A 27,010-nucleotide genomic window follows, 5' to 3' on the forward strand; every position below is an offset into this window, starting at 1 on the left:
GCTCAGCGGTTGAGCCCCTGCCTTCAGCCCAGGGCGTGATCCTGGAGTCCTGGGATCGAGTCCCACATCAGGCTCCCTGCATGGGGCCTGCTTTTCTCTCTGCCTGTGTCTGCCTCTCTCTCTGTCTCTCATGAATAAATAAAATCTTATAAATAAATAGTCAATATTGAAGTCATTAAAAAACAAACAATTTCACATGAGCCAGTGTTTTAGAAGGAGAATGAAACTAGAACCAGTCTAGTCAATCCAAAGAAGTTTTCTTCGGTTCTAATATATGGTGATGCTAAATGTTCCCCGTCCAGTGGGCTGAGGGGAAGGGCCTACTGAATCCTGATAAAGTGCACCTGTTACAAAGGAGCACAAATTCAAGAATGTTCTAGAACAGGAACATCTCCAACCTCACTGGATGTGAAGGATTTAGTACCAATAAACTAATGAGTATAACTTAATCATCTCAGAAATCTGAAGAATATCAGAACTAAGACTTACTGAATGTAAAGTATACCCAAGTAAGCATGCCCAAATACCCAAAGGCATGTATTAAATTTAAACCAGAGTACGCTGATCCAGAAATGACTTTTCCCAGAAGTCTGGGAAAGTTCCAAGACCAGAGAACCAGTCTGTCTCTAATAAAAAGGAAACTTTTTTGGCTTTTGATTTCATCTTCTCCTTCTATTATACAGTAAAGAGATCTGCTTCAATTCAATCATGCTTTAAGTAAGGATCTGAGATTCATTCTTTGGAATGGGTTGGAAAACACAAAACAAACATTATTCTTTCAAATACTAATCCTGTAATTGCCTCTTGATTTTCATTCCTGCCCACCAGATTACAAATCTCTGGGGGAAAGGGGGAAGAAGACAAGAAGGAAAGGAGAAGAGGAAGAAAAACTGATCCATTTTAGAATTTAAATTATTTAATCTTTTTTTATTATACTTAACCTACTGTTAAGACAATCTATAACAAAAAGAATAGAGTATATTAGCACACACAGTATAATCAGACTAGTAACCAGGAAACGATACAAAATGGTCCTTTGGCCATCTATACTTTCTAGAGCAGTAGATCACTTAAATTCACTTACCACTCCCAGAAATAATGCCTTCTAAAGCCCTGAATATCAACTAAGACAAATTATGCCAATTGTGATTTCTCACATATACTCAGATTGCACAAGAGAAAGCTTTAAATGTGATTATTTTTAAATTTAGACTTAAAATTCCTTAGATTAAAAACTACAAAAGGGAGTAAACAGCAAGCCAAATGATTTAAGAGCAAAACTCATTTGAAAGCATTATATGTATCTAAATGTACATGAACATGATTATATACATATATGAAAACTGTGCAAATTTATGGCATTCTAAATAATTCATTTAAGTACAGTTTTGGCATTTAAACAGGTCAAATCAAGCTTTAAGCTAATAAGAACATAACTTTTATTTTTAATTTTTTAAATAGAAAAAGGTAGCTAAACACAAAGTACAGATCAGAAAATCCTCATTTAATACAGATTTTGAAAAAATAAAAAAATTTGTAATAGGTGGCTATCTCACACTAAAATGTAAAATACCTCTTTCCCAGATCTATACTCCAAACTTAGTAACAACCTAAAGACTGTTTAAATCTATGAAACAATCTACCATGACCAATTTAAATTACCCGGGAAAGGGTAGGAGAGGGGATTAATGATCAGGGCCAGTTGCACACAGATGGAAAAATGCTTGCAGTCACTCCCAAATAGAATCCTACATTACATATAAATCACAATGAAAATAAAAGTGCCTAACGTTATAGAACTGTGAGATTTTGTTTAAAAAAAAATCAATAATAATAAAAATAAACCGCTGGGTATCATTGGTGCACATGGAATAACGTAACACATAAGGATGATAAGGCTGGAAAATACGGAAAAACAATTAAGACTCGAAACACAAGTTTATTTTTAAAAAACCAAAAAAGTTTGCCAGAGAAATAAATGCTCAATAGAAAAGCAGGACTTTCAGCAGGATGGCCTTTAAGACCAATCTGAAACAACACGGACACACCCTACCCCACCCCCAACCTATCACAAATTCTAGTTGATGTAAAAAGAAGGGAAAAAGGTAAAACCAAAGTAAAACACTTCTTCCCAAATCTCATGTCCCAGTGAATTTAGTGGGACAGAGTCCCCAACACTGAACTTTGTCCCCCTGGCATTTCTCCTTTACCAACATCACCTCCGTTCTTCTGTTAGGACATCTGTTCCATCTATCCTGTCTACTCCCAGGAAACCCAATCTCCTGGAGCCAGCATTTAATGAACACAGGAGAGAACCCTGGAGTCAAATGAAGGATATACATTTCGCCAAAAGCTCTAAGTTAACAACCAAGAATGCAGACCTCAAATTCTTATTCTCAATTCAGCATCTGGTTATCAATATTTGGCACTCGCTGGAAAAATAAAGGTCTAATCAGAATTTTGGAGCTGAGGCAGATGTGGTTAAATCCTAACTCGGTTATCTGCAGTCTATGATTTGGTTTCAAGCTCCAAAGGCAGGCACAGGTAGCCACACCCACACGCTTCAGAATTGGAGGAAACACTAGTAACAAGATACAAAAAAAACCAGGCGGATGAGCTTGACAAAAATTCTGGTTAAGAGGAAAAAACAAAAAAAGAAGAAGAAGAAAAGAATTCGACAAATCATATCCATCCAATAATTAGCAAAAATGGGCATTTTTCCACCCTTAAACTAGTTTAAATACAGGCAGATGTCTTTCTACTCTTCTAAGATTTTTCTAGATCTGTTTCTCCTCATCCTCAGAGCTTAATGAGAAATCATTTATTCTATAAAGAAACACAGCATATATGGCCACAGTCTAAAATATGCTTATGATAACCGGAAAATTAGGTCACTTAAAAAAAAAAAATCTTGCACTGTTACACCATTACTCTACGGTAATTCACGTGGTGCAGGGATGCGCCCTCACCAGGAAGCAGGGCCCGCGCTGCCTAGGTTGAACACTAACACTGCACACAGAGAAGCAGTAACAGCAAAGTCTCCACAGAACTCTTTCTATTTATTTAACTGTGTAGGAGCATTCAGTCAATGCTCCAAATTAAAAACGGTGCAATAAAAGCAACTTTTAATATAAACAGACGAGAAGCTGCGGTACCAGCGGCCACATGGCGCTGCGAAGAGGAAGAGAAAGCAGTCTGCAGGAGGGAGGCCTGGACTTGGGGGTGGGGGGGGTGGGAAGGGAGGCACAGGAGGCCCATCTCAGACAGACAGCGACACAAAACTGTTGTACTGCTGGATGTTTCGTTTGAGGATATCTGAGCACGGGCCAAGAACGCGTTCGAATCTGGGTCGGTCCAGCTTCACACACTTCAAGGGGCCACGAGCCACCACCGTGGCAGCACGAGGACGATTCATCAGGAGCGCAATCTCACCTGGTGAGGCGAGAAGACAAGAGGAAGGGCTGGTGAGCATCGGGTGTGTGTGTGGGGGGGGGGCGGGGAACGCTCACACAGGGGCGCACTTCTGACACCATTAAGAAAACAATTACTTATTTGTCCTATTTGTCCTAATAACTCAATAACTTAGGCCACATGACATCTGCACTTTAAAAAAACAACCAACCAATTGATAGGAGACAGTCACTTGATTATTAACAGGGTCAAGGTCAAAATCTCATAGGCTCTCTGAGAGCCAGGAAGGAAAACAATTAAAATATAAACTTTGGAAGAAAGACAAAACTAAGTCTATGCTATCTCACTGAGAGGAGACTTAGGCTACATATTTATTTCAAGAAAATGCACATACCAAAATAATCAGAAGGCCCCAATCTTCCCACTTCAACAAACTCTTCATTTTCTGACCGACGCTGTAGCACAGCAGCTGAACCCTATAATAAAATCACCAAAACAGCAAAACAAATACTTTCAAATCCAGGGTGACATTTTAAATATCCTATGCAATTTTGACTACTTTGTTAAAAAAAGAAGGAAAAAAAAAGGACTCAGCAGGCATTTCAATCCTCCTGCCCACGTGAAAGATAACCAAGTCCCGCCAGGAGCTTTAAGCCCATCTATCCAGCAGCTGCTGCTGGGAGGTTCTCCTCATCACGCTAAGAACCCTAACAGGTTCAGACTCAGGTTAGCAAACTACAGCCAGAGAGCCAGACCCAAGATCACTACGTATTTTTATAAATAAAATGTTATAGGAACAATACACCAATTCATGTACACACTATCTATGGCTACTTTTGTACTATGATGAAGAGCTGAGTCTTTGCAACAGAAACCCTATGGCTCACAAAAACCTCAATGACTTACCAACTAGCCCTTCACAGAGTCCCTCGACTCCTGCCTTAACCAATTAGCATCCACTGAGCCACATTCAAAGAAAATCTGCCCTTTCGCTCTACTGGCGGGCAAGAACATCTATCTGCTATACGCTTCCATGAATTGTGAAGATATAAAACACAGTAACTGTCAGAATTTAAATACTTGCTTTCAATCCTTGTTTGCCAAATAGTCCAGATATATGATTTTAACAAGGATGGTAAAGAACTGTACTGGTCATGCTAAACAGTTGAGTTTACTTTGGCTTGTGTGATAAGTAGAGTAGGCTATGACTTCCTGAAAGCCCTTCTGACTCAAACCTACTTAAAGTGTGGTGGCCGGGCAGAAAACCAAACAGCACCACTTCAAATTTTTAATAAAATCATCAGGTATTCTTAAAAAAAAAAAAAAATGAAGCTATAAACCAGAATTAGCTTCTTTATTCTCTCTTATGCTATACAAGCTTTTTTTTTTTTTTTAAGGATCCAGCGCAAACGCCTTTACCTCTAAAATAATGAAGAACTCATCCCCTGGTTCTCCCTGTACCACAATCTTCTGCCCGTCTTCAAACTGAACGGGTTCCAATGCATCAGCTACCGTGAGACGTTCCCACTTGTCCAGAGATTCTGAAATGCAAGAATCAAAAAGAATTTCTCTACATTAGTTGTCACTGCTAAAAATGCCAAAACAAGACTACAAAGAGAATCAGACAGCTGTGCCCACATCCAATAGTCCAGTAGTGTTGCGGGTCAAACATGGCACCTCTCCTCAATTACCTCACGTCTCAGCAAGATCCTATTACTTACAGGTAACCCTTAGATCCTTACTTCAGGAGTCCAGTGGCCAGGTTAATTTATATCAACAGCACTCAATGGTAAAGGAATAAAAAAATGTAATCATTAAGTCCTCCTAAATGCAAATCAAACCTACAAGATATACAAGACCCAAAAGTCATAGTGTCACCAACCATACCATTCCAAAGGTTCGCAGCAATAACTTCTCTATTTAAATCCTAAGTTGAATGTATTTATGAAACCAACGAGGAGGACTAGACAATAATTTCAGTTCCCAAAGGCCAAACTAAAACTCAAGTCACTAAGTAAATGTAACCCTTTCAGAAAAAGGGAAAAGGTGCATTGGGTTGAACAAAACCATAGCAGCAGATGATTACCTAAGAATCACCACCCCCCAGGAAAGAACAGGTTGCAACAGCTTTCTAAGGCCACGAAACAAAATTCAACTATCTCCTATTAATCTGCTTTAGTCTAAACTTCACCAAACTTCTAGCACTTTTTCAGAGAAAGCCAGAAAATGACACCTAATCTTTCTATCAGAGAAAAGGCATTCTCAGCAACAATCACTTTCCTGAACCAATAAACTCATCGACAGACAAGAGACACAGATATCATAGGAGGAATGACTACCAATGTTTGTCATCAAAGAAGGACACTTTTAGCCTTCCTGTCTCTCCCAGAGGGATGAATAAGTAGCACGTAATTCCAGAAAGCTTTTCCCAGGTCCACCATTTCCAGTTTTAATAGGTATGTCACATACTAGCAAGTTAAATACACTGTAAAACTACTTCTAACTTCAATTTTGTATCCTATATATTTTGCATTACTATTAATTAATTGGGAAAAAGTGAGTTGATAACCGGAGCAGTTCTTATGTAATACAACAGGTTCTCCTTAACTGTTACCAACACTTCAATGATTCTCCATGCAATCTTCCCAAACTCACCTAAAATAGATACTTTACTAAGAAACTCCTCATACATCTTCCGCTTTCTCAGAGTGCTTCCCTATAAATGAAAAAAAATTACAAGTCACCTCAAAAATGTGTAATTATCACATAATGCTATGGAACAATAAACATTAAGTGTTAAGTAAACAAAAATGTCAAACCTTGTTGCCACTTCCTGATACAGGATTTTTTTTCTTCAGGTTGGTAATAGTAAATCCTCTGTTGAACTCAATAAAAACCTTAGTAACTTGCTCTTAAAGGTAACACCAGGCTGGGGGCACCCAGGTGGCTCAGTTGGTTAAGAGTCTGACTTGATTTTGGTTCAGGTCATGGTCTCAGGGTTGTGAGATTGAGCCCCAGGTTGGGCTCCATGTGCTAGGCATGAAGCCTGCTTGGGATTCTCTGCCTCTCCCTTCTCCTTCCCTCCCCACTTAAAGGAAAGAAAAAAGAGTAACACCAAACATATGGCCAAGGAAGGTGATTAATACCACCAGTTAGTGAAATACCAAAGAATCAGTTCTCAAAAAAACCAACCAACATAAATGTGTGACTATAGCTGAATATATTTCCAGCCCAGGGTTCTTCCCCACAACCCCAATCCTTCACAGAGGGAAATAAAATTGCTACCACTTATATACCTCCCACCAAAAACCGTGCCATAGCCCCAAACCTAACCAAACTGTCTTATCTGTAATGTTTGTTAAATATATCTGGGAGAAGGAGAAGGGTAAACATAGTCCTCTGTAATATCTTTACATGCACATACATTACTTATCTATACATACACATGCCCAATACAGAGTATATTCGAAGTACGTCCAACCGCATTGTCAAATAGACTGATTGATAGGCACTGCATAAATTTACAGAAATCATTCAGGATGACTAATGCCATTAGCTGGCACTTAGACATCTAAAGCTACCTTATAAATCTGTCACAAAGTTCTCAAAAAGTCTATTACCAGCAGATTGTTCCGATGGGTTTTATGACTGTTTACTCATTCAGTGAGAGGGGACATTTGCACTACTGATAACCCACTTGCAGCTGAGGGAAGCCGATTACCTTCTGAATGGCTTTAAGTCACTTTATGCACTTGGAAGTAGCACCTGTCAAGCTATCTCAAAAGCAAAGATAAAGTGAAGATGGGCAAAGGGACAGACTTCCAATGAGCTGACCATTACACATGTCACAATGTTTCCCCATGCTTTTTTTGGCCAGACGTTTGTTCTATAAGATCTGGTGATATTACTCAAACGTTAGGTACACGGAATGGAATTCTAAATCACACTCTAAAAACCTCGCCGTCTCACCATGAGGATTCTTCTATAGCTGTCTCGGTCGATACCCCACAATTTCACGTTTGTCTTTGCTTTGACTGTGGCTGCTCTAGGTGTTCCGTAGATCAAAGCAAGTTCCCCAAAGCTCCCTCCTTCCCCAACACTGGTTGCCCATTCGTTGTTGACATAGACCTAAAACACAAATGACAATCAGTTTTTTCTACATATTAAAAACCTGTAAAACTTATTTCTAAGGGGTCAGAATCCTGAATTTTGTTCAAAATACAGAATATATTATGTTTTTATACAGCAGAGCAAAACAGTTAATGTCTAACAGTGAGTTAAATAAACCCAGTGTCTCTGATTTCCCTGGTTTAACTACCTAATAAGAAAAAGTTCCCATAGAGATGATCAGGGCAAAAAGGTAAACTAAGCATTACCAACCACATATATTTACAGAGTGACTATGTTAAGCAATCTCACCTGCAGAAGGCATTGAACTAACAATCCTCTGACAGCAATGCTGTTATTATCTGCATTTCACTTGTAAACAAGACTTCCAGAATCAAGAGAGCTGTACCAAGTCTCAGTGCTAATGACCAGGTAGGATGGAGCCCCTCCCTTACATCTGTCTTACCACATAGCACACACACATATGCTTCAACCGTGACTCCAGCAAACATTTAAACCGAGGAGCAACTGGGTGGCTGTTATATGTCCATCTCTTGATTTAGGCTCAGGTCATGATCTCAGGGTTGTGAGACAGAGCCCTGCATCAGACTCCACACGGGCATAGAGTCTACTTAATACTTAAGATTATCCCTCTACCTCTGGTCCTCCTTCCCCCACTCTCATGGATATGCAATGTTTTCTCTCAAAAAAAAAAAAAAAAAATATTAAACTGAATGTCTAGCTAAAGAAATTATCTTCAGTAAAAGTTTCTGTCATTAAAATATTTAGCAAAAGACGTTGATGGAATTTGACATGCAAGGGTTATAACAGCCCTTCAGAAATTCTTAATAGTAATAAATATCAATATATTAACTTCTAAGATTATCAATCTATTTTTGCTATTATTAAATCTTACATCCATCTCTCCTTGATCAATCACATAGAAGTTATCTCCCTCATCACCTAAAAGAGAATAATAGAGTTAGATTGGCAACATAAAAAAAAAAAAACACACACACACATCAGAACTACCAAATTAATGTAAAATAATACATTTATTTTATAGAGGTACTGAGAGAAAAGTGTGTTATAAATTAACACAATCTTTCAAGGAAAAAAAAAAGTCCAGCAATATATTTTTAAAGTCATAAGACTGATCAATTTTTTTAGTCATCTCATAGTGAACAGCTCTGAAAAATAACTTAAAAAAAAAAGCTACATGTGAATAAAGATTTTAAGTCCTACATCATCTGTAACAACCACAAAATAAGAAACAATTCAAAGAGCAAGTAACGAAATATTAGACTGTCACTAAGCTGGAAAATACATGGATTATGGAAACCTACGAAAATATCAAGAATTTTACAAAGTGGGGGAATACCCATAAGGTTAGATCCATGTCAGTGTACAGGGCAAAAAGGTAAGAAATAGTAGAATGTGGGTGCCTGGGTGGCTCAGTGGTTAAGCATCTGCCTTTGGCTCAGAATATGATCCCCTGGTCCTGGGATGGAGAACCACATCAGGTTCCCTGCAGGGAGCCTGCTTCTCCCTCTACCCATGTCTCTGCCTCTCTCGTGAATAAATAAATAAAATCTTAAAAAAAAGAAGAAACAGTAGAAGACACGAACCCTTATAAATACATGGGCTGTATGATTAAAAATGCAAGTGCTTTGCTACTTCCTACTATATAAGTGATTAATAATCAACATAAAAGATACAGGAAGTATATATGGTTCTGAACTCCCACACAACATTCAAAATTAAAATGTAAGAATATCCTTTAAAAGTTACTATAAACAAAACTGTATCAGTTACTAGAGAAATAGTAGCCCTTTAGGAAAAGTGTGCCTTTTAGCTCAAGGATTTTAACTTAAAGAAATAGGGTCAATTAAGATGATCATGATTATTATCTTTTTTTTTTTTTTTTAAGAATTTATTTATTCATGAGACACAGAAAGAGAGAGAGAGAGAGAGGCAGAGACACAGGCAGAGGGAGAAGCAGGCTCCATGCAGGGAGCCCGACGTGGGACTCAATCCCGGGACTCCAGGATCATGCCCTGGGCCAAAGGCAGGCACTAAACTGCTGAGCCACCCAGGGATCCCTGTCCTTCGTTTTGTTGATGTGGTGTATGGTGTTGATTTGTGAGTACTGGACCATCCCCGCATCCCCAAAATAAAGCCTACCTGATTGTGGTGAATGATCTTTTTAATGTACTGCTGAATGCTAATATTTTGTTGAAGATTTCTGGATCTATGTTCTCAGTGATTCTGGCCTGCAGTTCTTTTTTTATGGTGTCTTTGTCTTTTGATATAAGGGTAATGCTGGCCTTATAGCATGAATTTAGAAGCTTTTCTTCATCTTCTATTTTTTTGAACAGTTTGAGGAGAATAGGTATTAATTTTACAGGGAACATACCTCAATATAATAAAGGCCACATATGAAAACCCACACCTAACATCATACCCAATGGTGAAAACCTGAGAGCTTTCCCTCTAAAGTGAGGAATAAGACAAGGATGTCCACTCTCCCGCCATTTTTATTTAACACAGTACCAGAAGTCCTCGGCCAAAGCAATCAGATAAGAAAAAGAAATGAGGCATCCATATTGGTAAAGAAGTTTAAACTGTCACTATTTGCAAATGACATAATATTACACCTAAAAAATCCTAAAGACTCCAACAATAAACTACTAGAAATAACAAATGAATTCACTACAGTGGCAGGATACAAAATTAATAGCCAGAAATCTATAGCATTTCTATACACTAATAACAAAGTAGCAGGAAGAGAAATCTAAAAAAACAACACCATTTACAAATGCACCAAAAAATATGAAGGAATAAACCAAGGAGGTGAAAAATCTGTACTCCAAAAACTATAAAACACTAACGAAAGAAATTAAAGAGGACAAAAACAACTGAAATATTTCATGTTCATAGACCAAAAAAGTTAATGTTAAAATGTCCATACTACGCAAAGCAATCTACAGCCTCAATACAATGCCTGTCAAAATACAAATAGCATTTTTCACAAAACTAGAACAAATAATACTAAAATTTGTATGGAACCACAGAGGATCCCAAATAACCAAAGCAATTCTGACAAAGAACAACAAAGCTGGAGGTATCACAATACCAGATAGATTTCAAGATATACTACAAAACTGTAGTAATCCAAACAGATTGGTACAGACACAAAAGGGATACATCTATCTATGAAACAAAATATAGAGCCCAGAAATAAATCCACAAGTATATGGTCAATCTATGACAAAGAACAGATGAATATATACTGGGGAAAAGATAGGTTCTTCAACAAATGATGCTGGGAAACCTGGACAGCCACATGAAAAAGAATGAAAATGGACCACCTTCTTACACTATACACAGAAATAAACACAAAATGGATTGAAGAGGTCAATGTGAGACCTGAAACAATAAAAATCCTGTAAGAGAACATAATACAGGCAATAATTTCTCTGACATTGGCCATAGCAACATTTTTCTAGATATGTCTCCTAAAGCAAAGGACCACATCAAAATAAAAAGCTTTGGCACAGCAAAGGAAGCCATCAACAAAACAAAACAAAAAAACAAACTACTGAATAGGAGAAGATGTGTGCAAATTATATATCCAATAAGGGGTCAGTATCTAAAATATATTAAGAACTTATACAACACCAAAAAAACACAATCTGATTAAAAAATGGGGCACGAGATCTCAATAGACATTTTTCCAAAGACATATACATGACCAACAGGCACATGAAAAGATGTTCAAAATCACTAATCATCAGGGAAATGCATATCAAATCCACAATGATTTATCACCTAACACAAATTATAATAGCTAAAATCAAAATGACAAAATAAGAGCTGGGGAGGACACAGAGAGAAAGGAACCCTTGTGCACTGTTGATGGGAATATAAATTGGTATAGTCACTGTTTGGAAAGTAGTATGAAAGTTTCTCAAAAAATTAAAAATAGAAATATTTAGGGATCCCTGGGTGGCGCAGCGGTTTAGCGCCTGCCTTTGGCTCAGGGCGCGATCCTGGAGACCCGGGATCGAATCCCACGTCAGGCTCCCGGTGTATGGAGCCTGCTTCTCCCTCTGCCTATGTCTCTGCCTCTCTCGCTCTCTCTGTGTGTGACTATCATAAATAAATAAAAATTAAAAAAAAAAAAAAAAAAAAAAATAGAAATATTTATATGATCCAATAATTCCACTAGTGGGTATTAACCAGAAAAAAAAAAAATGAAAACACTAATTTGAAAACATATATGCACGCCTATGTCTGCTGTAGTATTGTTTACAATAGCCAAGATATGGAAGTAACCAAAGTGCCCATCAACAGATGAATGGACGAGGAAAACTTGGTGTATATACACAATAGTAGAATATTACACAGCCATAAAAAAGGATAAAATGGTGCCATGTGAAATAACATGGACGGCCTCAAAGGGTATTATGCTAAGTGAAATAAGTCAGACTGAGAAAGATAAATACCATATGATTCTTCTCATAAGTGGAATCTAAAAAAAAGAAAAGCAAACACACACACACACACACACACACACACACAAATGAATAAACAACTGAAAAGCACAATCAGGCCTATAAATACTGAGAAAAAACTAACGGTTGCCAGAAGAGAAGAGTGGGAAATTGGGCAAAATGGGTGAAGGGGAGTGGGAGGTACAGGCTTCCAGTTATGGAATGAATAAAGAAATAAAAGGCTCAGTATAAGGGAAACAATCAACAATATTGTAATAGCAATAAAGGGAAAGATGGTACTACAACTGTGGTGAATACAGCATAATGTATAAACTTGTCAAACTACCAAGTTGAACACCTGAAAACTAATTTAACTTTGTGTGTCAAATGTACTCAAAAAAAGAAAGAAGAGAAAAGAGGAAAATCCAATAGTATTATAATAGAAAATAGTGGACTGAAAGAAGAAAATAAACGTTAATTTAAAAAAAAAATCCTAAGTCCCACAGTACCACAGGACACAGAAGCAGCAGTCCTTACCTTGCTGAATAACCGTCTCTCCAGCAATAAAGGAAACTGGAAACATGGCATCAAAAATATCACTGCAAGAGACGGAAGGCCTCAAGTTACATCTAACCTGCATCTTCTATGGAATTCAAACATTAACCTTAGACAGATTTGCAGCCCAGACTGTTCTCAGGTGAACAATTATTAGTCTTAAAACTTACAATGATGAGACTGGTTTGAGATCACAATTGTACTGAAATAACAGTATAACAAAGAAATTGTACCTACCTTCTCTCATTATCGTCAAGATGTGAAAAGAGCACATTCTTTTCAATGGCTTTAGCCAAAGCAGCCATAGTCTTATAATCCTTTGGTATAACCTAGAAAAGAAGGTCCAATAACAATCCCATAAATGAAAAACAGATTATGTTTCAACATGCATTTCAATTAAATGTCAAGACACATTACAGGATTTAAACTAGACTGCTTTGCCTTAAGTATTTAACACAACATATTTATAATATCTTTGATCTACAAAGTACTCAATAAATATTGACTAATTAATCCCCTTGCCTACAACCAAGCCTGTATTTAAATGCTGATATCTGGTTTCTAGTCAACAACTGAAGAACTAAACCATTAACACCTTGACCAAGGTCATTATTCTGAGGCAAAAGTAAGCATTTTATGAGAATTAAGTAATTTTTTTTTTCATTTTTTTTTTAAATTGTGATCATGTACTATTAAATTCATAAGCCTCTTGCCAGGATAATTCTCTTCCCTGTTCAGGCTAAAAGTTTAACTCAAAATGGCAGGGAGGTTCTTAGGAAGTCAAAAGGATGAACGAAGCTTATAGGACCAGAGGTTAAAAGTCACAACACAAATTATAGGATATCAAAAAACCAACCATGATTCAAAGAAAAAAAAAAGAGTACTCATGCCTCTTCTACTGCAAAACAACATGGAAAAGAAGTCCCCCCAAATACAATTATTCACTGTTATTTCTTCTGATGGCACGTTATTACAGAAACCAGTTCCCCAGCCCCCAAGAACTATACAGGATGAAGTACAGTCCGTCCTGTGTTTTACTCCGTCCTGTGTTTTACTCCGTCCTGTGTTTTACAGTGCATGCGTTCATCAATGGAGGCTAGCTGAGCACCACGTGGGTCCTGAAAACATCTCCACAGCGCGCAGGTAGCAAGATTACCTTTCTAACATATGATGCAGCATCCTCCTCCGTGTAGACTTCGGCACTGATAGCACCTCGTCGCCTCCGGCCCTTAACCACTGGGTTGGGTGGAGGAGGAGAGATTTCATCCTCCCTCGAATCTGCACGGGAGCTTGCTTTCTGCAGATTCTGAATCTGTTTTGCCTCCTCCTGAAAAAAATTACCAGTTTATAAAATGAGATCCTTCAGAGGTAGATTTGGTATTCTCCTATCCCAGTGAGAACCAATCTCCACTTCAAATCTCTTCCTCTATTACCAATGTGAAGGGGGGAAAGGCCAATTCCAAATGCAAAAAAGTAGAGTCAAGTCTGAAAAGAAATACTCTGAAAGCACTCTGTTTCCTCAACTGATTATAGATACTATACTTAGTAATAAACAAAAGCCATTAATACAAAGAGACATACGATGCAGATAAAAAATTACTCATTACCGTAATATATTGACAACAATGCTTTGTAATGCACACAACTAATAAAACTGCAAAACAAAATCCTGGAGAATTAGAGTTTTTGTATACTGCTACAGATAGCATGAAGCACGAAGACCCCCTCCAACACACATAGATACACACATCAAAAGAATGTTACCTAGAAATAACCACTCAGGCACAGCAAAGTGATACAAGAATGGTATCTGGTCACTGATTTAATTAATTAATTAAGTGTTCTCTCTAGATCTGCCATGTCAAGTTCATGCTAGGAAAAGACAGTATCAAAACCAATAGGAGTGTCCTAAGCCTGTGGAATTCATATTCTTAGAGCTGGAGACTCAGATAGAAACAAATAACAAAAAATGATGTGATGGTAACCAAGAATTTAAATAAAATCAGATCTAACAATACTTTTACCAACAGAGCTTAGAAGCCTTCTTTATTATCAGGGTTTACACCAAGATTAAAACCAAGAACATTTACCGGTTTTTAAAAACTCATTAAATCAATTCATATAAAAATGGAGACAAACTCTTTAACACTCTTATTTTTCAGATCCAGGGCTTAAGAAGAATTAGCTCTGCAGTAAAGAATGAGTTACTAAGCCTGACATAAAATAAGAATGTGTTCTCTACTATGTTCTCATTCATCTGACTCATTTCCAGTATTTTTCTAAACCGTCTTTCAAATTCTAAATGAACTTATTAGCATTTACTGATAATTTCAGAAAAATTTTTGATAAACAAGAAATTTTTAGTTTCTTTTAAATTAAAAGAAAGGTGCCTGGGTGCTCAGTTAAGTGTCAGACTCCTGGTTTTGGCTCAGGTCATGATCTCAAGGTTGTGAGGTTGAGTCTCGGCTCCCTGCTCAGCAGGGAGTTTGCTTCCCCTCTCCCTCTTCCTCTGCCTCTGCCCCTCCCCTTGGCTCTCTGGCACTGTCATGCGTGCATGCGCACGTGCTCTCTCTTTCTCAAATAGATAATCTTAACAAAAAATTAACAATAATAAAAGAAATTAAGGGGATCCCTGGGTGGCGCAGCGGTTTGGCGCCTGCCTTTGGCCCAAGGTGCGATCCTGGAGACCCGGGATTGAATCCCACGTCGGGCTCCCAGTGCATGGAGCCTGCTTCTCCCTCTGCCTGTGTCTCTGCGCCTCTCTCTCTCTCTGTGACTATCATAAATAAATAAAAATTTTAAAAAAAATAAAAATAAAAAAATAAAAGAAATTAAGGAGATACCTGCTCTTTCTACTGCCTCGTATTTAGCCCTGCTTTTGGCATCAAGACAAATAAAAGAACTTATATATGCAGCAACGAAGTCTAGAATGATAACCATCAGCATTCATTTCTATTAGTAGAATCATGCTTGATAGCCTTTTCCAGAGGGAAAGTTTGGCTTTATTTTTCTCATTTCTCTGGACTGTCTAACTTTCAAGTAAGAAAAACATATAACAAAAACAATTTTAATATATTTGTCTACTGAATTACAAATGGATTTACTTCTTAACCAAATAATCCAATAATCCTACTTCAGGGAATTTATTCTAAGATATGTATATATGGGATAGAACATACAAAATCTTGTAATATATACAAAATTATTGTTTAGAACAGTAATAAAACAGTGGAAACAAATAAAATGGCCCTCGACGGAATGATTAAACTATCTATTGTATCTAGCCATACAGTACAATACCATGCACCTGTTGGAAAATAAGAAGCTCTTTTATAAATGAATTTGTAGGTAAATACCTATATCTTATCTATGGAAAACTCACTGCATTCAAGGAAGACAACAGCGTGGGAAGGAGATTTTTTAAAATATCTTTATATACTATTATCATACATTCTTACATATATAAAATATATTTTATATATTATATGCTATATTGCCCCCATGTTTGTATAAAATGTACTGTATTTCATTGTATTTTATTATGTCACACCCTTTTGTGCCTGTAAAATTTTGAAACATATGCAAATATGCAACCAATTTTTTAAAAATATATTTTCCAGAAAACTCACTTCATTTTCATTCTAGTAATTCCAATGACCAGTAAGCTTTTCCCATTTCATACTAATACAGAACTGTAAAACTCAAGTTTCCCCAAATTTAGTTTAAGACCATAAATAAAAACATTCTACCCCCAAAAATCTGTAATTGACCTTTCATAAAAATTTCATGAAAAATTACACAAATAACATCTCACTTGAAACTGTATCTAAATGAATTTTTAAGATAATTTTTAAGTACCGAAAGCATTTTGATTTTTAACTTCGTTTCATGGATTCTCTTTAAACAGCAATCACACATAACCTACTCTTGACAACTCAGAGCCACTGACATCACATAGAGTATAGATTAGGATTCATTTTTATGTCCTTTTTCTTGCCTGTTGTCATTCTGCCATCAGCCTCTTCCCTCAAGTTGTCCCACTTATTAAAAGCCAAAAAAACACACAAAAAAACCCAAAAAACTCCTCCTGCCACTGGCTACTGGCACTCTTTACGTTCTGGAGTTCTAAGCTGCCCCAGCCACTGACTTAACCTGTTCTCAACAATTACTTGTTCCCTCCCTGTCCTAGCCTTTCCACTCTTCCCTGGAGGTGAAATAAACTTCCAACCAAATGGACTTGGAGTCTGGCCATGACTTGCCTTGGCCATGGAATATAAGTGGACCTGCCATCCTGTGTCCACTTTTATGGTCTGTCCCCCTTGAGCTGCTGGTCCTTCTCTGCCTCGAGAACAGCACATTCTATATAGTGGCGGCTCCTTCCACTCAGCCCCAGAACAAGACCTGTGGAGTCACGAAGGCAAGAAGGGCTGAGCCCAGAAGAGCTGTACATGATAAAGAAATAAGGCTTTTGTAGTAAGCCACTAAAATTGGGGGATTGTATATATAGAGTAAATCACTGAAATTGGGGGGGTTGTATGCTGCCACAACAAAAACTAGCTATGACACTGCATGACCACAGCCACGTAACTCCATTTCTTAGGTTTACCTGCTACCTCTTAAATCGGTGATAATCACCTACCTGACATATTTGAAATAATGAGAACGTATTTATGCAAAGTGCTTCATACAGTATCTGGCACACTGGAGACACCCAATGGACACAGCTATTAAAATTCCTCTGATCTATCAGACACACAAGGGTCTAATAAATATATGCATAAATGAGGACTTAAATTCCAGGAGACAGTCCTAAATAAAATGCAGAAGCTTTCAATGGACCAACTGTGAGTTTTTTGGTACATTTCTTACTGAGTAGCTAAGGGTACCAGAAACATGACCCCTAGTTAACATAAGAAAGGAGGTGACAAAAATGTGACTGTACATTTTCAGACACACAAACCTAACACCTAATGTACAGAACAGTGATCTGTTGAAAAGTTGAAAATCTAAAAAAAAAAAAAAAAGAGAAGTTGAAAATCTAGTTGCTTCAAAGCCCAGATGCCTACTTTCAATGCTGGCTAAAGGAAAGTTCCAAGTGAATCAAGAACCTTGATATATAGTAAAGATTGGGTTAGGCTACAACTTCTTTTAAGAGGTAAAGAAGCCAAAAGAAACACATAAAATCTAAAAATCCCATCTGCAAAACAAACAAACAAACAAAAAAAAAAAAAAAAACCCACCTTAATAACGATTTCTTGCTTTCCCTGTTGTTTAGTGCTTTAACAGTGCTATGGTAAACCCAGGCTTTGAAACTAGCACCACACATTCAACACTCCCTATAAAAAGACACTCACTTAATGTCTCACCAACTTCATTCCCTCACTTGATGGGTTTCTATTGATGTCCGAAGTGACGAGGGATCAACTTACAGTGACCCATTTCAGAACCAGATCTCCAGGAACGCACTTTATTTCCAAAACAGGGAACGCCCATGGCAGCCTGGCTCTACAGTATTTCATAAACTTATTTGTAAATAGCTTTAAAAGGAGAAAACCAGACTCTCTAACACAATTGTAAGACAGCAAGGCTACATCCATGGGGACTGTTTTTGTTGTTGCTAATTATTTTAATTGTGGCAGTAAACACCAATTGTAATAAACATCTTTTCAACAAAACAGTAGGAACTGATTACTGAGCTACCTAAGTATTTTTTAAATCCTAGTATAAACAAATTCTTGTACTGATAAAGTATGCTACCTAAAAGATTTTCCAAACAAATGAGATGTATCACAAATACTTCTATTACACAATTAGATAATTAATGATCATATCCCAGAGAGATGCCTCCCAATTGGTTCATAATCACTAAGAACATCAAAACTTCAATATGCATAAGAAAACCTGTAAATTCCTCACGCTGATTTACAGAAACAAATCAAACTACTCAAAACATTTAACCTTCCAGGCGTTCTCATTCATCATTTCTTGAGGGAAGTAAAATTAAAGCACTGCCCTTGATTACCATTTTGCTTAAAAGAGCATACACCATAGAGCATACACTATGTGCTCAGGTCACAGTGACATACACACGAGGAAGACAAACAACAAAGAATAAAAACCTAATTAATTTTTTTTCAAGAGGAAACACGTCCTGAACAAAACCGTAAATAAAGTAAAATTCTGATAACCGCTGATCTTAATAGCTCTGTTTTATAGTCGAGTCATCTGAGCTATATTAGTATCTGCACTACTACAGACTTCTCTAATTCAGAACTTCTGGTACGTCAGTCAAAAGCTAAACTCAAATGCTTCATTACATTGGTTTTAAAAGGTGAGATAAGGTTTATTAAGTGCATTTGCTTGGTTGAAGACAAAAGCCATTAACTGCTTTCAAGTGCTGCAGAATTTCTCTTGTCATACAACTGCTACTTCTGATCTACTGGATCTAATTGTTTATTTTACTTGATCATTTTTACCGATTCAAACAGTTACAAAGAACTATGTGTAGAAGCCCTCTGTTACCCAACTAAACTTGGCATACAGGTTTGTTTTATGATCAATTCTACCAATCACAAAGTTAAAAATTACTACAAATGCCTTAACTGCATTTCTTTTTTGAAATTCTGTTTTAGATTTCTTATTCGGTCAGAAGTCCTTTTCTTCCAAATGGTACAAATTAGCGACATTCTACAGAGTTACACTTAACAACTGTCAGGGTCATCTTCTCCCCACACTTATTTTTACCTTCTCCAGCCTCTCAAAGTATTCCCTGAGGAATGCCATGGGTCTCTCAGGTCGAGCAGTGCACAACTGCACAATAGAATCCTTCAGCAGTGCCTGAATGTTGTGCTTCTGGACATAGAGCTCACATTCCCGGAGGCTGCGCTCCTCCTCACTGGTGGCAGTGCTGCCAGACGCCATGGTTCTCTACAAGGAAAAAAAACACACATATGCTTGTATAAACTATTTCTAAAGAGCAAATGCCAATTTGGCCTTTGGCTTCATAAATTCATCAGGCGACTGCTTCACAAGAACTTTTTTTTTTCCCTAAGTAATTTTTTTTTTTTTAATGGGGAGGTGGGAGCTCAGGAATAAAATATGTAGGAAAACAGCATTCTCCCAAATTAGTGTTTCATTTCGTTCCTGCTGCAGGATCTCATTCTGCAGGCAGCAAAGGTAAAAGGCAAGAACCTGAGCTCCTGGGAGGAAGTATGAGCCACTATCCCCTGCAGAGGCGGGCTGCTGAGGAGTCAGGCCCCTCAGGGAATTTCATTCAGTTCTCCCCCTGCAAAAGAACTCATGATGACGTGGGGAGTGTGTAAATGGTAAACAGGACAGAGAATTACGAGGGCACACAAGTTGGCTCTAAGTGAAAGCAAGTAAGCGCAATGAAGAACATCTGACATTCCCCGTGCATAGAACTCCTACCCTAGGGGAGTGTCCTAATGTCACTAGCAAACCACCAGAGCAAAGTATCTCATTAGCCAACTACCAGCATAATCCAAAATTCTAAAAACACAAAAGGAACCCCAGATGAGTTTTATAAGAAGCCTTTTATTCCAGACTCTTCTATAAAATTTCAGCCCTAAATAACAGCACACACTAACAGAACACGCCAGTCAGAGAAAAAAATTCTGCAGGGAAAAAAACAAAAAAAACCACCTTACCAATTAAATCAAAAAAGATTTGGACAAGTAAATGTCAAACACTCTCTTTGGCCGGACAGGAAAAAAATGCTAGAACAGGTTAAATTTTAAACTTACATGAAGATTCAAGAGATAAAACTGCATTAAATGAACCTGAGAGGATTCCAACTACCTTGATATAAAGTAAAATAAGTAGAAATATTAGAGTGAGCAGCTGACTTTACCTAGGAATTAAAAGCTTAATAATTTAACGACAGTCATAAATTATTTTCCTCCTGACTTCTAATTATTAAGCAATTAAGATAAGAAAATAAAAGTGAGGCCCTCTCTCTCCCCAACTGGATTCAATACAAATCAGTTTTTTTTTTCCCAAATAAAATGCACACAAAATCAGAGATGAAACTGTAAGTTTGGAAGAAAAAAAGATACCAAAATCAAGAGCCAAATGCTACACTGTTAGTCATTTTGTTTTGACAACTTTCATGACAAAGGTCAACATCAAGCAGACTAACAGACCATGAGAAAGTTTGTCGCTCCCTGACAAGCACATAAATTAAAAGCCACAGGAAAAAAAAAAAAAAAAAAAGAATCTTGCTACTGCTACTTCAGAAATATACATTCAAAAAATGGGGGGAGGGGTAGTTTGCTTTGGATTTATACCAGGCACTTTGGCAGGTCAGACAATCCCATGAACCGATAATCCACTTCGGCAGAATTTTCTGCATGTAAAATAATACGAAAGGCCACCAAGAATAATGATAAAATCAGATCCTTTATGCTTCAAAATACTCGGTGATATTTCACGAATATCATCAATACATGTACTCCACTGGTCAAAGAAATCAAAGATCAGATCTTTGGCTGGTAGAAATGAAAAAACCGGGTCTAAGAAGTGAAACGGGCTTCCTGTCTCAAACACTATCAGAAAGCACACACCAGTGCTGTCGAAGCAGCACACTAACAAGGACCCTCCAAGACTAACGTCATCACTGAACCCCCTCAAACCCAAACCTAAGTCTTCATGCCTTTAATGGGGTAGACCAAGGTTAACTCCCTACCTGTCCTTAAAACTAGAGAGCCCGACAGTTTGGCTTCTCCCTCCCCGCCCCCCTCCCGCCCCCCCAGCCCAAAAATTATTCACCTACTTTGAAACTTTTCACTGCACTCCTAGCGACCCATCAGAAAACACTCAAGATTCTTTCTTTTTTGGAAACTCAACTGCCATAACGAAATTCCGTTTCGCGAGGCTCGCTCGCGGGGAGGTAACAGAACGCGCTGCCGGGAAACCTGCTGATTCAGACCGCAGCCCCCGAGACCCGCGGGGAACACCTCCTCTGGGTCCTCTCCGCCGGGGAGTCGCCGGGCGTCACACCTGCGCTGCGCCGCGCTGCGGGGGCTAACGGGGACCACGTACTCCCTTTCTGTCGAGAGGAAGGGCAGGAGCGTGCCCTTCACTTGGCTCGCGCCGCCGTGACGGCTACAAAATGAAGAAGGGAGGCCTGTCCTTCCTTCATCCTCCTCTGGTCGGGAGGCCACAAGGGTGGTGAATTGCAGGGGAACCGGGGAACCAGGGGGGCGGGGAGGGGATCGGGAAAGGCTAGGTGAAAAGGGGGACAAAAACGGAATTTAGAAGCCGGGCCAGAATCCCGCTGGGAGTGGGGGGGGGGGGGGGGGGGGGGGCGGGGTGGGCTCCCAGGGAGGAGAGGAAGCCCCCGCTGGAGATGACAAGGAGACACTAGAAAGGGGAAAACGCCGACTGCCGAGTCTCCAGATCAGCCCGAAACGCAGGGGCAAACGACTGGCGGATTCCAGTAAAATCGAGCCGCTGTCCTTCAGGAAACGGGGGAGGGCGAGCGAGGCGGCCGCGGCGCGCGGGTGCGGAGGCGGCGGAGGCGGCGGGGGCGCGACGGCCGCGGGGGGCGGGGGGCCGGGGGCCGCGGCGGCCGCTGAGCTCCGCGCCGGAGCAGCTCGGGGCCGGGGCCGGGGCCGGGGGCGCGGCTCGCGGCGCGAGGCCCGCGGGGAGGCGTCCGCCGAGGCCCGGGAGGGGCAGGGGGTGCGGCCGTCCCCCTGCAGGTCGCTCCCCGTGACGCCATCTTGGATCGGTCCAGCGCCCCCACACGGGCGGCGGGGCGGCGAGGCGGGGCGCGCCGGGGCTCCCAGCCGACCCCACTCACCTGGGGACGGGCGGCGGCGGACGCGGGGCGGCGGGTGCGAGGCTGCGGCTAGCTGAGCTCTCCCGGCGCTCCCCTCCTGGCCCGGCTCTACTCCGCGATAGCGGCTCCGCGGCGGCTCCACCGGAAACGACCCGGCCGCGGCCAATCAGCGCGCGGCTGCTGACGTCAATGCGCCTCGCTCTGGCCAGAGCCGTCGCCTTGGCAACCTTAAAGGCGCTGCGGCCCGGCTTCCCCTCCCGCCTCTCCTAGAAGGACCCTCGCCCCTCCGCGCCCTAGAATCGTTCTCCTGCTCTCCTTTCCGCCTCACCTGGTCCCTCACTGGCAGCCCTGCCGTCTCGCCCGCCTCTCATCCTTTCCGCAGCTCTCCAGCCCGGCGCTCCCGTCCTTCCGTCCACCTGCACCCCCCGCCCGCCCCTTACCTGTCTGCTCTACCTGGATGCCGCAGGTCCCCCTGCCTCCTCCTCCTGCTCTTTCCCCGGCTCTCGGCGCGGCTCTCGGGAGCTCCCCTCTCTCCTCGGCCCCTCGCCTCCTCTCCTCCCTCGCCGCCTCTGCCTTTTCTCCCTCCCTTTTCTACCCCACCCCCCCCCGCGGCCGGGCGGACCCACGTGGGGCGTCTCGGATGACAGGTGGGCGACTCCGCCCCGTGGCCCCCGCCGGGGGAGGCCGCGGGCCCGGGGCGGGGAGACTCCTGCGGCTTCCAGGCCCCGGAGGAGGCGGCGGCCGCGGCGGATCTGCGGCAGCTGTGCGGCGGCCGAGCGCGGGCGGGTGCCCAGGATGCGCACTCCCGGCCGCGCATCCTGTGCCCCGCCGTCTCCGCGCGGGCCTCCGGGCTGGGCCCGCCATCCGGCGCAGGAAATCCGAGCCCTGCCAAGTGTGTGCCCCGCTGCTCGGGCCGCGCTCCCCTCCGGGGTCCAGCCCCGCGGGCCCGAGCCTCTGGGGGGACTGGCCGGGGTGCTTCTAGAACCTGCAGTGCCTGACCCGGCCCGGTGACATGCACAGAGCCCGCCCGCACGGCAAATCTCAGCTGCCTGCAAAAAGCACTCATCGAGGATGAATCGGATTCCAGGCGGGGAGAAAAGGAGGCTCCTTTACTGCTCCGGCCTTTTTTTTTTTTTTTTTTTCTCCCAATCGGGGTATTTGTCCGTAGAGGAAGAAAGGGGGAGCAGGTGACCGGTTTAGCCTATAAGGTCGCGAAATCAATAAAGTAGGCCCTCGGAGGACACGCGGTAGATGGCTCTAGGGCTGTATGTGCAAAATACAGGGGATTTAAATGATAATCTTTCGGTAATAGTAGGTTAAATATTATTAAAATGAATTTCATCTTTGCCTTTTTCTTTTTACTTATTTCTCCGTGTGTGTGAGTGGTTTTTTGTTTTGTTTTGTTTTGTTTTGTTTTTTTGCCTTTTAAATACAGGTATTAGAAAAATGTTCGTTTGCTATACAGCCTATGTTACATTTCTGTGGGACAGCACTGCCCTAAGCAGCCATCTGCTCCCCTAAATCCACCAGGCTGATAAGGGCCCTGCTCATCAGAATATTTCTTTTATTCAGTTATGGTTACTCCCGCTTTCAGAAAGTCAGAGGCAGCATAGGCACCATCAGAAAGGGCGGATTAGGCCTACAGGAGTGAAATGTAGAAGGGAGTTTCCTCCTACCCCCTGCCCCCACTTGGTGACCACTGGCCTTTGGCCAGGATGGGTGGAATGGGGGATTAAACACAGAGCTTCAGTCATATAGGATTTCACCCCCGTGGGCACAAAGAAGGCCTAATAAACTGGACCCAAAGCTGGCAGACAGGAGAGGGAATTTGATAGCATTGAACAGGCCCAGTCATGTTATGAGAAGAAAACACTGCAGGCACATAAATCTGAGTTTGGTTGCAGCCTCTCCCATCTCCAGCAATTGAATTAATCTCCATGAGCCTCGGTTTCCCCAATCATAAAAGGAAATAAGCAGAGCTGTATTAAAATTAACCAAGAAAGCTAATAATGGCACACATGTTCCTGGTACTTTCTAAGCACTTCACACATAATAATTAACTTACTCCTCGTAATAACCCTGTGGTAATAGGTATTGCTGCTAGTGCTACAGAAGGAAAATGAGGCAGAAAGAAGTGCAGTGACATGACCAAGACCACGCGGCTAGTGCTCACACCCAGGCAGGGATCTTAACCATTCTCTCTCCTTTGCAGAACATATACAAAAAAAGTGCCCAGCACAGTGTGGGATATAATGAATAAGTGCAAGTGTACCTCCCACTTCCTTCTCTTCCTAAAGAAGCACCTAAACTACAAGGTTAAGACTGAGCTATCCTGGGGTGCCTGGGTGGCTCAGTTAGTTGAGCGCCTGCCTTCAGCTCTGGTCATGATCTCAGGGTCCTGGGATCGAGCGAGCCACCCGAGTTGGGCTCCCTGCTCAGCGGGGAGTCTGCTTCTCCCTTGACCCCTGCCCCCCTGTTCGTGCTCTCTCGCTCTCCTTCTCTCTCAAAAAAACAAATAAAATCTTTAATTAAAAAAAAAAAAAGACTGAGCTATCCTGTCTCCCACCATTAGTGTTACCTTCCCAAGATAATCAAAACACTTCGAACAGGGAAACAAGCAAGCTGGTGACATTGAGCCGAGTGCTTTGAGTGACAGCTGCTTCCTTGCTAAGGCCTGGGTGTGTGTCCCCATTCAGCTGCATTCAGGCACCAGTCCAGCCATGGACCATTTCCTGTGTCAGTGGTGCTCAACCCTATGCTAGCTGCCAAATCCTCATACGCCGGGGCTTTAAAAGACAAAAAGGGAAACTGGGCAGTAGATAGCTGAGCCTGGGGAGAGGTCACGGAGACAGCTGTTCTCAAAAACCAAACAGCATCCGTGGTTTCCAAATGGTGCAAATGCTCTTTCAGTGCCGCCCTGCTGCTGGGAGACTAACTTGTAAATTACATTTCGGAAGTGACACTTGCTCCGCTGTAGTTTCCGTGTGGCTTTCCCTCCTCCAGAGGCCTTCTGCCCTTGATTCCAAGGTCTGGCAGCCTTTCCTTTAGCCTGTGACCCTGAAAAACTCAACAAAATCAGTTTCTAGGGCAGTTATATGTAAATTTTTCTCTTAAGAAAAGAATCCCTTAATTGTCATTACAATGTTTGTGAAATGACAGCAAACAATTTTAAAAGCAAAATAAATATCAGTGGTGCATTTAGTAAGCAGAAGTAGGACTAAGAAAGCCCATACATAAAAGGAAGGAATATTTTGGTGGCCCGTTTCTTCCTGTTTCTTATGCTTACGGTTTCCATTGGCTAAGGACAGATCCATATAGTTCAGATTTCCAAGGAGAAGGACACCTGGGTGGCTCAGCGGTTGAGCATCTGCCTTTGGCTCAGGTTGTAATCCTGGGGTCCTGGGATCGAGTCCCACATCAGGCTCCTTGCAGAAAGCCTGCTTCTCCTCTGCCTATGTCTCTGCCTTCTCTGTGTGTGTCTCTAATAAATAAATAAACTCTTTTAAAAATATATTTCCAAGGAGAACTTTTCAGACTATGACCACCTATTTGTAGTACACAGGAGTGCTGAGCTTTGTGCTTCTGACAGAACCCAAGGTTGTGATTTCAAACGTAACTCAAACCCAGCAAGCATTCAAATGCCAAAGCTTTTCTCACTGGCAAATGGTTATTTAAACTGAGAAGGGGTGTTTATGTTGAGCATTAACTGAAAATATGAAACCACAAAACCAAAAGAGTGGCAATTCTGAGTCTAATTCAAGAGTTTTCCAAGTGAAAACATCTTCATCCAAAACACATCTTCCTCCAAAATAATGTATTTAAATCCATGATGTTCAATGAGAGAGACAGAGAGAGAGAGAGAGAGAGAGAGAGAGAGCTGTATAAAGTGAGGTAGATAGATTTATTTTAAGGAACTGTCTGGGGTGATTGTGGGGGGCTGGCAATTCCAATGTCTACGGGGTATGCCAGTGGGAAACAAACCAAAGGAAAAGTTGGCCTTTCAGCCTTGAGTGTGAAGGCAGCCTGGAGGCTGAACTCCCTCCTAAGTGAACCTCAATCTTTTCATTTAAGGCCTTCAACTGATTGGGTGAGGCCCACCCTTCATTAAGGAAGATAATCTGGTCTCCTCAAAGTCTGCTAATTTAAAGGTTAATCACATCTAAAAGACACCTTCCCAACAACATACAAACTCATATTCGACCAAAAACTAGGCACCAAGGACTAGCCAAGTTGACATGTAAAATTAATCATCTTAAGCATGAATCAAGTCAAGCTCAGATATCTGTATGAATCTCTTCTAAATATTCTTCCTCTGGACACCCATCTCCTATGCCTATGCTATTTTTAACTAATGCTAACTTTATATAATTGGTCATGGATATGAGGCTTTAAAAAAAATAGCAGTGGGGCTGCCACCCACAAAGACCTTTTGATTGTGTTGAGTAGGATCAGGAACTTTGATTCTGTCCAACTGACAAGGTCAACAAATCTTGTTAATGTATCCCTACTGGCATTTTACTGACCATGTATCTATACGTCTTGCAGGAAATCTAAATTTTTTTAATTAAAAAAAAAACTGGGGGATCCCTGGGTGGCGCAGCGGTTTAGCGCCTGCCTTTGGCCCAGGGCGCGATCCTGGAGA

At 41.0% G+C, this 27,010-nt stretch overlaps 1 protein-coding gene across 4 annotated transcripts; it reads right to left on the minus strand.

Moving 5' to 3' along the window:
- Positions 1 to 898: 898 nt before the first annotated feature.
- Positions 899 to 22,959, minus strand: PRKAR1A (protein kinase cAMP-dependent type I regulatory subunit alpha). Of its 4 annotated transcripts, none has more exons than XM_038546778.1 (11): positions 22,809 to 22,959; positions 19,314 to 19,496; positions 13,726 to 13,896; positions 12,807 to 12,898; positions 12,552 to 12,613; positions 8,435 to 8,481; positions 7,381 to 7,539; positions 6,067 to 6,127; positions 4,831 to 4,952; positions 3,806 to 3,887; positions 899 to 3,432 (listed from the first exon to the last, which is right to left on the minus strand). In XM_038546778.1, the coding sequence occupies exons 2-11, from the start codon at positions 19,488 to 19,490 to the stop codon at positions 3,260 to 3,262; spliced, it is 1,146 nt and encodes a 381-aa protein (XP_038402706.1). In that variant the 5' UTR covers positions 19,491 to 19,496; positions 22,809 to 22,959; the 3' UTR covers positions 899 to 3,259. The 4 variants fall into 4 exon arrangements, with proteins under 4 accessions (XP_038402706.1, XP_038402707.1, XP_038402703.1 ...); XM_038546779.1 differs by having other exon boundaries at positions 22,822 to 22,845; XM_038546775.1 differs by lacking the exon at positions 22,809 to 22,959 and adding an exon at positions 22,390 to 22,548.
- Positions 22,960 to 27,010: the final 4,051 nt, after the last annotated feature.

Source organism: Canis lupus, chromosome 9 (assembly GCF_011100685.1).
Source record: "Canis lupus familiaris isolate Mischka breed German Shepherd chromosome 9, alternate assembly UU_Cfam_GSD_1.0, whole genome shotgun sequence".
Classification (NCBI taxonomy): domain Eukaryota; kingdom Metazoa; phylum Chordata; class Mammalia; order Carnivora; family Canidae; genus Canis; species Canis lupus.

Excerpts from the sequence above, each read along its gene's own strand:
- PRKAR1A (XM_038546778.1), bottom strand. The coding sequence starts at position 19,490 with ATGGCGTCTGGCAGCACTGCCACCAGTGAGGAGGAGCGCAGCCTCCGG. Across the intron at positions 12,899-13,725 it reads CTGCATCATATGTTAGAAAG|GTTATACCAAAGGATTATAA; the intron begins GTAATCTTGCTA and ends CTTCTTTTCTAG. Across the intron at positions 6,128-7,380 it reads GCTATAGAAGAATCCTCATG|GGAAGCACTCTGAGAAAGCG; the intron begins GTGAGACGGCGA and ends TTTCATTTATAG.